The sequence below is a fragment of the Eupeodes corollae genome, chromosome 2 (genome assembly GCF_945859685.1).
Source record: "Eupeodes corollae chromosome 2, idEupCoro1.1, whole genome shotgun sequence".
NCBI lineage: Eukaryota > Metazoa > Arthropoda > Insecta > Diptera > Syrphidae > Eupeodes > Eupeodes corollae.
Window position 1 is genome coordinate 99806729 of NC_079148.1, and position 14131 is coordinate 99820859.

At 36.0% G+C, this 14131-nt stretch overlaps 1 protein-coding gene across 1 annotated transcript; it reads right to left on the reverse strand.

Annotated features, from left to right (window-relative positions):
- Window positions 1-5021: 5021 nt before the first annotated feature.
- On the reverse strand, window positions 5022-6870 carry LOC129947688 (tubulin alpha-8 chain). The gene is made up of 2 exons (XM_056058349.1): window positions 6539-6870; window positions 5022-6476 (listed from the first exon to the last, which is right to left on the reverse strand). The coding sequence occupies exons 1-2, from the start codon at window positions 6539-6541 to the stop codon at window positions 5127-5129; spliced, it is 1353 nt and encodes a 450-aa protein (XP_055914324.1). The 5' UTR covers window positions 6542-6870; the 3' UTR covers window positions 5022-5126.
- Window positions 6871-14131: the final 7261 nt, after the last annotated feature.

Here is a 14131-nt window from a genome sequence, read left to right on the forward strand (position 1 = left end):
ACCCGTGGTGTCATGGATAGTGCATAAGACTTCGACCTGCTGGCTACTGAAAAGCCATCGTATCCAAGAAGCGGTTCCTTTCTGGATCTTTTGCTGTACGACAGTTACAGACAGTGGGTAATCTAATCACCCTCGAAACTGCTTACAGACATTCGAGTACGACAGTGATCACTGCGGAATGGCTGATGTAATGCAGATTCCGAACGAACGCGTGGTGTTGGCGGAATACGTTGCAACGCATTCTTATAATTACAGTAAGATGCGCTGGCCTCGTTTCAAAAACAACGCCCAAGCGAGAGAACTTCGTTGGAGCCCCACCAAACAACAGAAACCTGACAAATACAGAAATTGGCCAACATTTACAACAGATGGACGGATCAATAAAACGGACAATACCAAAGTACAAAGAACGGGACCAAATGGACGTTTACAGAAACGCGACTATTGACGCACTACGTATGCACAAGAGTGGCTTACTTACAAGACTCAAAAACTTGTATAGACAACTTACAGGACACTAAAGCCGTCAATAAAAATGTCAATCTGTTGACAGGTTATCAATTAACAAGTATTGGGACCGCAAGATCCGGTTACTTAATTCCAGTGACCCTAGTATGTTCACTAAAACCAAAAAGATATTCAGGAAAAAGAACGACAATGACCTTCCTAGTCTGAAACTCCAAAGAACTGAAGAGAACAGGGACGTACTCAGGACAGTGCAAATAGATCCAGAAGAAGCCATCTTCGACGATAATTTTTTAAATAAGTGAAGATCCGAAGAAAAAAGTGGAGGAGGTGGGAGCTTCTTGCCAGCAAGTGTACAAGGTGAGTGTTAGCATTCGACCCAAACACGACCTGCAAAACAGAGCCCTACTTAATCACTTTTACCTTCGAAATGATATCACACAATGGCGATCTGAGAACCGCGGTTTCATGCGGTTCAATGACTATTCCTTGGCAAATGCCATAATCGCCGAGCAAACGGGACCAAGTCCCTTGTTAGTGACGAAGGTTGAGCTTCAGCTCATCTTCAATTTAATACAAAATAAAAAGTTGTCGATGACATTTACCGATGGAAGCAATTGACATTTACACCACTCTCCTCAGAAATGCACTGAATAATGCATATTATCCAGTACATTGGAAGACCTCTGTGGTTCATCCTCTCCCTCCCTTCCGAGCATCAGCAAAGTTTTCGAAAAGATCATCAATAGGGCTCTGACTAAGTGGACTGCGGACATCAAAATAATTCCGGATAAACAGTTCGGCGGGCCATGACACAATTCATGCTGCGTCTAAACTCGTTTCTGATATCCAATGGAATAAATCAAAACAACAATGCACAGGTGCTGTTCTGGTTGATTTGAAAAAGGCCTTTGACACCGTATGGTTAGAGGGTCTTTACCTAAAACTGAGCAGGCTTGGCATTAGCAAGCCATTGTTGTATATACTTTATGATATGCTTAACGGTAGAAAGTTTGTTGTCAAAAGTGGCAATGTAACTTCTACCACAACATTCTCAATTAAAAATGGTCTTCAACAGGGAGCGGTGAATTAGCCGATTCTCTTCAGCATTTACACCAGCGATCTGATAGGTAGTCTTACAAAGGCAATTGCGTACGCCGACGATCTAATTGCGTACAGAACGGCCCGAAAGGTTGAGGTTATTAGAATTCTCTTGCAGCGTGATTTCGACAAGATTCAGCGATATTGCGACAACTGGAAACTGAAAATAAATGTCCAGAAGTCGGAGACAATTCTGTTCCGGACTCCGTTGGCTAGGGCCACGAGGGATACGTGCAAGAATTGGCGCAAGATGGTCATTGTTGATCTTCACGGGCAGCCATTAACGAGCAAAAGTGTTGTGAAGTACTTCGGTATCTGGTTAGATCAGTATTTATATTTCGATAGACACATAAATGCCGCTCTGACCAGGGCCAGAGGAGCCTTCGCTCTGACGAAACGGCTGTTTTTTAGCAGTCGGCTTGACCCCAAAGTGAAGGTAATTTGCTACATGGCCCTCATGCGGCCAATGATTGTTTATGGTTGTTCTGTGTGGTTCAACGTTGCCCCTTCCCAGATGGAGAAGTTTCGGGTGTTCGAGCGGCAGTGTTTACGACGCTGTATCGGCTTATAACGAACATCCGAATCTTCTTATGTGCATTACTATTCCATCGAGGTCTTGTACAACGGGGCTCGAATCAACAGAATTGACAATTTCGTGATAAAACTCGTTCGAGGTCACATTGCAAGAGCTATGTCTTCGACCAACAATTTAATTTTCGGGGCATTCTATCCGAACGACGAGTATTTTGAAAGTGCACGCTTGAGCGGCTTCATTCTACCAGAGGCATTCCTCTTTTTAGACAGATGCGGTCTGATACAGGATAGATTGGCAGTTCTGCTAATCTACCACGTCAGACGACGAACCGTGGATAGGCGACTCCTGTACAATCGGGACGTCATGGCACAAGGCGAAGCAGAGCTCCTTCAGTTCAGTAGGGCTGTGTCCGAACGGGACCAAACTGATAGGGTGAAGCAGGAGAACCAGTTTTGGTGGCTTCAATCGGCACTTGATAGTGAGTAGTCGGGATGGGGTTTTAAGCCTTGGCCGGCTTACATACTTTTATAGTTTTAGGGTTTAGTTTTAAGTAGAATAGGCATGGTGGCACAAAAAAAATGCCAAAAAAAAATTAAAATTAAAAAAAAAAACAAAAAAAAACAATAAAATATAAAAACAAAAAATGTTAGATTTGCTGCTGTGGTTGTTATAGTTTTAAGTAGTTTATAGGTAGAATAGGTAGTTTAAGTTAGCTTTAAGTTTTATATTAAGGACCTTATTTTGAGTAGCTTTTAAGTAAAAATAAAAAAGGACCTTGATATTATTTTTTTCTCATAATTTTCTAATAAATACAAAATAAATAAAATTTAAATTGAACTAAAATAGATCTTAGGGCCGAAAGGCATTAGTAGTTAGTGTCATAGTTTAACTTAGAGTGTCCGTATGGGACTATTAAGTTGGTTGTAAATTATGGATAATTAGGCTAGTTTTATGATTTTTTGTCTAGCTTTAAGATAGGTTTAAGAATGAACTAATAAAAATGAATTTAAAAAAAATAAAAAAAAAGTGCGTTGGACTGTCATGCAAGGGGTCTTGGGTTCAATCCCTGCCTGTGACACCTTAATTTAAAAAAAAAATAATTTTCGCGGGTACAGCCTCTTGCGAGGAATTGACAATTCCTTCAAGAGTAATTCTTGTCATGAAAAAGTGCTTTCTCAAATTAGCCGTTCGGATTCGGCCTAAAATTGCAGGTCCCTTCCATTCCTGACAACATTACTCGCACACAGGAATAGTTGCGAGTTGTAAGTCACTAGGCTCTGGTTCACAACGGACTGTTGCGCCACCCAATTTGATTTAATTTAAAGTCTTACGAGGAATTGGCTAACTCGCCAAGAGTAATTCTTGTCAAGAAAAGTGGATTCTTAACTTATCCGTTCGGATTCGGCTTTAAAATCCATCCCTGACAATATTACTCGCACACAGGGGCCACGTTATGAGGTTCGCGGCGGATCGTTTTCAAATCGACCTTTCAATTCGACTCGCGTCGTATTTCTTTATTAAAAAACTCGCGGCGAAGCGAAAATAGTTCTTCATATATTTCAGTGATTTGACACTTTTGGTTTTACTTTTTCTTCCTATATTCCAGTGATTTGACTCTTTTGGTTTTACAGCTTTCCACAAATTTTGTTTTGTTTTGATTGAAATTTGCGTTGATTTATTTAATAAACAATATTAAAATTAAAAAAATGTAATCAATTATGGTGTATATTTATTCTCAAAGGGAAGAGTTTGAGGAATCCCAGGAATCCTCAAGATTACGGATGGCCAGGAGACTATTAAGAAGCAAATCTTCTCCTCTGGATCTCCCTTCAACTGAGTAAGTTTTGTTTAAACATTTTGTTTTAATAGATTAATCAAACTATTTCGACTTTCGAAGGAAGCTTTTCTCTTCATTTTGCAAGAGATCAGTGAGGAATTCAGGGATCAGAACAGGAACGACATTCCTTCAATTTTAAAGCTTGCCGCTACTCTGAGATTTCTTGCTGAGGAAAAGGAGTTGGACAAGACGTACTCCTTGAAATGGCACAACCAACAGTCTCAATCGTTTTGTCTGAAACTCTTAAAATTCTTGAGAGAAAGTTGTCCCCAAAAATGATACATTTTTTTCATAAACTCGACGAGAACCAAAAATTTTGATTTGATTTGTTTGCTTGTTTTTATCGTTCCTTGATTGAATTTTAAAATTTTGGATTTTATTATGGATGAAGTATAAGAAAATTAAAATAAAGCTATCTCACATTTTTTAATTAAAATAAAGAAAGAATCCACGAATTCGAGCACTGAAAAATAATAATAAACACTCTTTCGTCTGTGAGTCCGCCAAAAAAAGCTATTGGATTCAACTCGCCAACAAACAGACATTTCAAATTCGCCTCGAATTCGTTAATTGGTCGAATTCAAAACGAAGAAGGCGAAAGCAATATTTGAAAAATGGCAAACTCGCTAGCAAAACGATTCGCCGCGATCTTCATAATCAGGCCCCAGGATTGGTTTAAAGTTGTAAGACACAAGGCCCTAGTTCTCAATGGACTGTTGCGCCACCTAATCTATTTTATTTATAAATCTATAAATATATTCAAATTGTTCCAGAAATAATTCAACTTGCGTACCTTCAGGTACTTCCAAGTTTACCTTTTTTTGCCGCACAACACGAATTTGGATGACTTTACTTGCTTTTGCCTAATGTCTCGCACTGAGTTCGATCATTGCATTCATAACCTTTTAAGTGGCCGCACAAAAACCAAATGATTTTATAGAAAAACCTAAACTACTGGCAGCGGAATGCATATACTCTCACTGGTAAGCTTTACGAAAAAGATACATTTGTAAATATAACTGAATTTTAGAAAATCGTAAATTTTTTTGTGTAAGATCGAATAAAAACAAAAATACATTTCGCTTACTAACATAACAACATTGTTTTTATTAATTGGTTTTTAAAAATCGTTTATAAATTACATAACTACACATAATAATGTTAATATTAGAAAAAATTGTATTTCAATCAATATTCATATTCATCATCATCGCCAACTTCACCATCATTCGTGTCTGCTGAGACTTCCTCAAAGTCTCTTTCCAAACAGGCTAAATTCTCACGAGCTTCACAAAATTCGCCCTCTTCCATTCCCTCACCCACATACCAATGCACGAAGGCACGTTTTTGGTACATAAGATCATATTTATTATTAAGTCGTGTAAAAGCCTCAGCAATGGCAGTCGTATTGGATAACATGCAAACGGCTCTTGAAGTCTTTGCTAATTCCGAGCCTGGTACCACAGTTGGAGCTTGATAGTTGATACCGATTTTGAAGCCAGTTGGACACCAATCGACGAACGTGATATTTCTATTGGATTTTATTGCCGAAACACCGGCATTGATGTCTTTGGGGACCACATCACCACGATATAACATACAGCAAGACATGTACTTGCCTCGTCGTGGATCGCATTTTACCATCATATTGCCCGGACTAAAGCAGCTGTTGGTAAGTGATGAGATTGAGAACTGCTCATGAACGGCTTTCTCGGCCGACATCAGGGGAGCATAAGCGACCAGAGGGAAATGAATTCTGGGATATGGTACAAGATTTGTCTGGAACTCATTCAGATCCACATTCATTGATCCTTGGAATCTCAGTGAAGCAGTAGTGGACGAAACAACCTGCGCTATCAGCCTATTGAGACTTGTGTAGTTTGGACGATCAACTGAAAGATTTTTTTGACAAATCTCGTATATAGCCTCATTATCTACCATGAATACGCAATCCGAGTGCACAAGGGTTGAATGCGTTGTTAAGACGGAATTGTAAGGTTCGACAACAGCTGTTGATACTTTAGGCGACGGGTAGACGGCAAATTGAAGTTTGCAGAGCTTGGCGTATTCACATGCTATCCGTTCCATCAGCAATGAAGTAAATCCCGATCCGGTTCCTCCACCCATGCTATGGAATATTAAGAAACCCTGCAGCCCTTCACATTGCTCGGCCAGTTTTTGAACTCGATTCATCACTGGATCTATAATTTCTTTTCCGATGGTATAGTGACCTCTCGCGTAGTTATTTGCTGCATCTTCTTTGCCCGTTATAAGCTGTTGTGGATGATAAAGACTTCGACAGGGTCCAGATTTAATGTCGTCTATAACCGTAGGCTCCAAATCGATAAATATCGTACGAGGCACATATCGACCAGACTCGGTAAGAGAGAAAAATGTATGATGACTGTCGTCCGTGTTTGCTTCGGTTTTATTGTTCGATCCATCTGGATTTATTCCATGCTCCAGCAAGTATAACTCCCAGCATGAATTACCAATCTGAACACCTGCCTGGCCAATTTGTAGAGAAATAACTTCGCGCTAAAATATAAAAAGTGCAAAAATCTATAAAGTACAATTTTTTACCAAAGGGTTTTTCATACCATTTTTTAGATTGTTAATTCTTCTTTTTGTTTGTCTTAAGAAAAGAATCAAGTTAAGATGATAATGGCCGCGATTCGATTAACTGTGCAAGCAGGTGGTTTGAAAGTCGCAGCTTGGGTAAAAGGTTAATAAAGATGAAGACGCAGTTTTAAATGAATTTAATTAAATGCTATGTAGGACGACAGTATATCTAGATTTGAATATGTAAATGATCTAGAAATCTTTTTCTATTTTTCTTTAAAATTAAATTAAAACAATAAAACCAAATGCACAAATTTAAACTGCCTTTTCTTAAGCCAAGCTGGGCAGAGACTTGGATAACGGAATATATCTTTTTTTTTTTCAAACCTAAGCAGAGTCTCTTGAAATTTAAGCTTGAAAAGTTAATAAGTCGATTTAGTTCAAAGCTTTTAGGAATATACAGGGTGGCTTGAAATTCGGAAAGTCGCAGTGTAAGGTTTTAGCTGTTTAAAGAAAAAAATGATTTTCGCTTGTTTTTTTACATTCCAGCTTAAAAAATAAGCGGTTGCGTTTCATTACAGAATTTTGTAAATACTCAGAAAAACAAATATAAATTAATTTAAGTCACACGGAAAAATTACACCGTTTATGATCTCAGTAAATGTACAATAATAGCAATTATTATTTTGATCTCATTTTCAATTATGGCATAAGAGCATAAGAATAATTCAAAAATGTTGAAAAACTTAGTTAATGCTATTTTTCCTTGTGCAAAACAATTTTTTTAGTTATCCAGAAAATAATTCAGAAGAAAATAACAATAAAATATGAAAAATACAATTGCATGTTTTGCATTTCGACATTTTCTTTTACGTATTTTTTGTTTTTGATTTTTTCTCATCCAAAATCCTGAAAATTCAAAATCCGAAATAAATTCCAAAAATTCAAAATACCGAAAATTCAAAATCATTAAAATCTAGACATTACAAAACCCTATTCCAAAAAATATTACTCCCTGCAAAGTTGAGGCGGATACAATCCCGAATATCAAAATCCTGAAAAATCACAATTCAAAATTTCTGTAATCGTCAAAAAATTTCCAATATCCCAAAAATCAAAATCCTGAAATTCCAAAAATTGTAAACACCGAAAATCATGTAAGTCCCGAAATTAAAAAATCTTCGGAGATAAGTTCCCGAAAATGAAACTTATTAACTTTATTATAAATTATGAGTACTTACTTTAATCCTTGAACGCAAATGAATTTTGTCAACATACTGATCTAAATTATGAAATGTTAATATTTTGAACATTTATTTTACTGCTTATTCTTTACCTATTCGAACAAAATTTAATACACAAATTATACAACACTAAATTTTCATTCAAAAATTTGCAACTGGTTTTAACTAATTAGGCGAAAAATCAGAAGCTTTTCCCAAAATTGTATTAAAAAAGGGCGGGAAACGTGAAATTTTATTTTTTTAACGCAATTCCAACTGAAAGCGATGTGAAATGGGTTGGTTTTGAATTTTAAATTCAATACTCACTATCATCTACGTATGTAGTATTAGGTTCAAGGAAATAAGTCCGTTGAAACTAAGTCCATTAAGGGACTAACCTACTACTTCCTCACTAAGGGACCCAGACCTGTTAAGTCCGTTTGGAACCCCTTAAGGGGAATAGGGCCTCTACTACGCTTACGCGCCATCGTGTACGATTTCCGGAGATGTGTTTCAGCTCCCTCCAACTTTTGCCTAGTGACGCTGATTCCGCCTCGACTGTCCTGCGCTTCTCGGTCTTCCAGCTCTTCTTCTTCCTTGTTTGAGCGGATTCCACTGCACTGCTTGGCCTGCAATGCAGTCGTTACCTTTTCGAAGCGTATGTTCAATCCATTGCCACTTATGCCTTCGTATTATAGAATCTATAGGTTCCTGACATGTCCTTCTTTGAAGGACCTCTTTGATATACGGTTAGACCAGAAAATCCTTAGGATGTTACGAAGACATCTATTCACGAATGTTTTAAAACTGAATTTTGAAATAAAATTATGCTGTTGCTTCGAGTTCTCGGGAATAACCAAATCAAATCGTGCGTGAACAAAGAGGACTATAGGTAAGTGTACTTAACATTAAGTAAGAACTTAGCCCCTTATTGGAATTAGTTATTGGGGACTTCTTTCCTCGCAAAAGTAAGAACTTAGTCCCTCAGTTGACTTAGTTCCTGGAGACTTAATTTCCTGCTCCGTAGCCATAGTTTATGTTATTAGGTTAGTGTGTTAGACAGATGCGGTCTGATACAGGATAGATTGACAGTTCCGTTAATCTACCGCACGTCACGATGAACCGTGGATAGGCGACTCCTGTACATTCGGCACGTCATTGCACAAGACGGAGCAGAACTCTTTCGGTTCAGTAGGGCTGTGTCCGAACGGGACCGAACTGATAGGGTGAAGCAGGAGAGCCAGTTTTGGTGGATTCAATCGACACTTGATAGTGGGTAGTCCGGATGGGGTTTCAGGCCTTGGCCGGCTTACGTATTTGTTTTATAGTTTTAGGGTTTAGTTTTAAGTAGAATAGTGGCACAAACAAAAAAAAAATATACAATAAAAAAATATTTAAAAAATTATAATTAAAAAAAAAACATGGAATAAGAACAAAAAAGGTTAACAAAATATGAAAAACAAAACATGTTAGATAGTTAGATTTTCTGCTGGGGTAGTTCTAGTTTTAAACAGTTTATAGGAACAATAGGTTAGGTAGATTAAGTTAGTTTTAAGTTCCTTAAAATAAGGAACTAATTTTAAGTACTTTTTAAGTAAAAATACAAAAAAGATAATTTTAATTTTAATTAATTTTAATTTTAATTAATAATTAATTTTCTAATTTTTCTAATAAACAAAAATAAATAGTATTAAGTGTTATATTTTAACTAAGAGTGTCTGTTTGGGACCAGTAAGTTAGTTGTAAGTTATGGTTAATTAGGCTAGTTTTATGAATTTTTGTCTTGCTTTAAGATAGTTTTAAGGATAAATTAAAAAAAAACTAATTTTAAAAACATTGCGTTGGACTGTCATGCGAGAGTTTTTGGGTTAGCTCCCTGCCTGTGTCACCTACAGTTTTATTCTTGCGAGGAATTGAGAAACTCTCCAAGAGTAATCCTTGTCATGAAAAAAATTAGGCGTTCGGATTCGGCATATAAACTGTAGGTTCTCTACGGACTGTTGCGCCACCTAATTTATTTAACTATAATTGTATTGCGATGCTCACTGGTTATTGTGGTTCAATGGAATTGGACAACCGAATACAAACAATTGTGTGTGGTTAGTTTGAATTGAAATAAGAAATCCCGACAAATTAAATAAAATACAATAAAAAAATTATGGGTTTTTCGGGATCTTGGAATTAGGGTTTTCGGGAATTTTGGTTTTTGGGATTCTGTCCATAACACAAATTAAACACATAATGAAGATATACACCCACAAACATAATGAAACGAAACGCACATTTTTAGTGAAAAAAAATAAAGAATCCTTCACATAATAACAATACAAAATTATTTAAAAATAACTATAAAAAAAGGAAAATATTCTTATTATTCTTAAAAAGGTTTGTTGAGTGCATTTCTTAATTATTGCTTTTCTTGTTTTCATATTCACATCCCTCTTCTTCGGATGTGGAACTGCAAAGACAAAATATGATAAGCTCATAAATTCCGACCTAAAAAACATTCAAACAATGGAGAATACACGCTGTTTGGTATCGTTAAAGCCATTAACCGAGGAGGTTTAACATCTCGATAGTCTCGGTATGTGTATACCACCAACCACCTTTTGTGGAACGATCACATATAGATGACGTTTGGGTTTTCTAAAGCGTCTGGCTGTTATTCACAAGACTTATATACTTATATGAGTATAACTGCCAAATCTGGGCTGGTGATCCTGTAACTTACTTAAGCTTCTTGAACAGTATTGAACGTAGAGCATTTAGATTGGTTGGTGATATTACCATCACAAGATCATTTACGTCACATGAACATCGTCGAAATGTTTCTTATCTCATCCTCGTTTATTGTTATTTTAACGTTTTATGCTCTAGAGAAATAGCCATTTGCATTCCTCCCCTTAAACAGTTCAACCGTAATACTAGCGCTTCTAGGAATGCTTATCAATATACCCTCGAGCACAACTTTGGTCGTACTGTCAAGTACAGAGATTCGTTCTTTAGCCGTACTACGAGAAAGTGGAATACCTTATCACACTCTGTATTTCCTATAGTCATTGCAATATTCAGGAATTCAAAACCAATGTGCACCGACATACATATCGTTTCAAACCCTCTCTCCTCTTCCTAGTGCTCACACTGTGTCTACATAATAAGGGTAGCATTATCCCCTTGAGTGTGCGCTTTTTATATTATGTATTATATGCACAAGAACCTTTTGTATTGTAATATAATTAAATATAAATTGATAGGAGTAAAACAAAAATGTATTCAAAAACTTAAAAAAACAATTTTATTTCAAGAACATTAAAATAAAAACTTAAATTCATTTAAAAAACAAAACAGTAACAATAAGTCCGTTGTTAATAACAACGAATACATAAATAAATTAACGGAAGTTAAGTCTTTTTTAATTTTTAATTAATTTACTTAAAAAGTGGATAAGATAAAAAATATCTTAATTTATCCTTGAAAATTATTTCATTACTAGTAAAATCGTAAAAGGGGCCAATTAGGCAATTTCTAAAAAAGTCGGGACCACTGGGATCGAACGCAAAAAAGGGGCCAAATGGCCCCTTTAGGGGACAAACAGCAACGCTGATTGTATATATATTTTCTATAGTACTAATATGAGACGATTTTTTTTATTTCATCTCCACAACTAATGGTGGCGCTGCGTGTATCAAACTATTTGGTAGGGAATTAAGAATGAGGAGAAAATTACTAAAGAAAGAATGAGAAAAGTAAATTTGTTTAGGTTTCATAAGTATATGTTCGAGGGAGATAGCCAAAATATAAATGCCAAACCAAAAAGGAATAATATTTGTTTAAATTTTGTTTTGCTTTCACGTGTGAATGTAGAGGAGATGTGCATATCCATACATATGTTTGTAGCTATGTATACTTTAACGTTGTAGGACAGAGTGGAAGTGTTTCTTGTGTGGAGATATCATTATGATAACATTAATTGCTTCTATGGAACTCTTCGATTCATATAGCCCAGAATATTTACTTTTTTTCGGTTTTAATCTTTCAAGGTCTTTTCTTGTAAAAGATTCAAACATAATTGTGAGAACAATGTATGCCGAGTTTGCAACTTGTTTCAAGAGTTTCTTACTTTACACTTCAGAATTTCAGAAAGTAGTAAGCTTATAGCAAGCGTCAAACTACGATCAGAGGCTCATCATAAGTGCATGTGTTAGTTGTTAGTAAAAAATAATACAAATATAGCCTAACACACGCACAAAATACAAAACAAAATTAGCATTTAACTATTACAGAACAAAAAATTACGATAGTGGAGCACTGGTTCTAAACAATGATTTTAATCCCACCTTATTTAAATTTAAATCTATCGATGAACAGTTTAAGTTATATAAAATGCTCATTCGACTTAAAGCTTCATTCTTGCCATAGTTAGTTCTATGGAAGTCAATATGTATAAAATCAAACGTGCGCAGGTGATGAGTTCCGCCCCGGTAATTCAAATGTACACAAGATAGCAAATAAGGTGCATCAATTTCACCATTAATGAGTTGATGAAAAAATACTAAGTCATTATTAACACGCCTTTGATGGAGAGATTGCATTTGAAGAAGTAGAATACGATGTTCATAGGGAGGCAGATCATAGGGATCTTCCCAAGGAAGACCTTTTAGAGCAAAGCGAATGAAATTATGTTGAATTGATTCAATACGTTTTCTATGAATTTCGTAATAGGGAGTCCATACTTGCGAAGCATATTCAAGATGAGGACGAACATGGCAATTATACAAAGAAAGGGTAACATAGGGATCATTGAACTCCTTTGCCCAGCGTTTTATGAAACCAAGCATAGAACTTGTCTTATTATCGTAACAATAAAATAAATGTGATGTGTAAACTCTAAGTTTGAGCAGAAATGAAAACCTAAATCTTTAAATGTGGAGACGCGACAGAGTTTTTGCTGTGATATACATTAGTCAAATACGTTACTAATTAGTTTTTTAGTAAAAGTTATCGTCTGACATTTTAAAGGGTTGAGTGAAATCCTACTTTTCCCACACCAAAATCTAAAACTATCAATGTCGGCTTGTAAAAGAATACGATCATGGGTGGACTTTATTATTTTGAAAATTTTCATATCGTCAGCATAAATGAGAAGTTCACTTGAGCGCAGACATGACGTTACATCGTTAATAGACAGGATGAACAGAAAAAGGCCAAGATGGCTTCCCTGGGGAACACCAGATTGAGCAACAAAAGGTTCAGAATGACAATTTCTAAATTTTACCTCGTAGGATCTGTTTTCAAGGTATGACTTAATCCAAGCTAAGAAAAATGGTGGAAAACCAAGAGCCTTAAGTTTAAATAAAATAATTTCGTGGCTTAGTTGGTCAAAAGCTTTAGAAAAGTCAGTGTATACACGGTCAACTTCATAACCTTGTTCTAAAGCGTTTGAACATATGTTTGAGAATGTGAGGAGATTAGTAACGGTTGATCTTTTTTCACAAAACCACGTTGCTGTTCGCAAATGATATTTTTACTAAAATATGCTACGCTTTCACAAATAACTTGTTCAAATACTTTAGGAAAGCAAGAAAGCTTTGCAAAGGGCCTGTAGTTGCTTATATCCGACTTGTTACCTTTCTTGAAAATTGGTGTTAGAAATGACTTCTTCCATATACTGGGAAATTTGCCTGTTTTTATAGAAAGTTTGAATAAAAACGTAAGGAGTTCAACTAAAGCATTACTACACTTTTTTAGTACTATCGGGGGAATACCATCAGGACCGGCTGAGCAATCTTCATTCAACGCAGATAAAAGATCAAGGACCGTACTGTGTAGCACAGGTATGTGGCTACAGCTAGTTTGCGAAAAAGTGTGATTATTATGAAAATATACTTCATCAACTTCTTCAGGGCTATTAACAAATGACTCACCGAAATTCGTTGCGAAAGCGTTACAGATACCAAAAGTTTTATCTAACGAAAGGTTCTTGTAAGTGAAGTTAACTGGAAAGCCATCTGATTTTTTCTTTGAGTTTACAAAATTCCAAAATTTTTTAGGATTCTCTTTCAAAGAGGTGCCCATATCAGTAACATAACAAGCATATAAATAATTAGAAAGAGATTTAAATTGGTTAAAGAGTTCAACATAAAAAGAGAAGTTGACTGGAGACAGAGTTTTGAGAAAGTTGAAACTGCTTCGTCAATGTTAGAAAATGCTAGTGTATCAGCAATTCCAGAAATGGTTAAATCTTCAGACAACTGCTGGAAATTGGCTCTTGTGAATTCAAAATTATATAAGCAATCAAAAGAATTACTGTGTTTAGTAAGGTGATTACTTGAGTGTTGAGTCAAAACAAAATGTCCAAGGTGGGTGATATTTAGCAATATTAGTAATTCCTGATCTAGATTCTAGCAC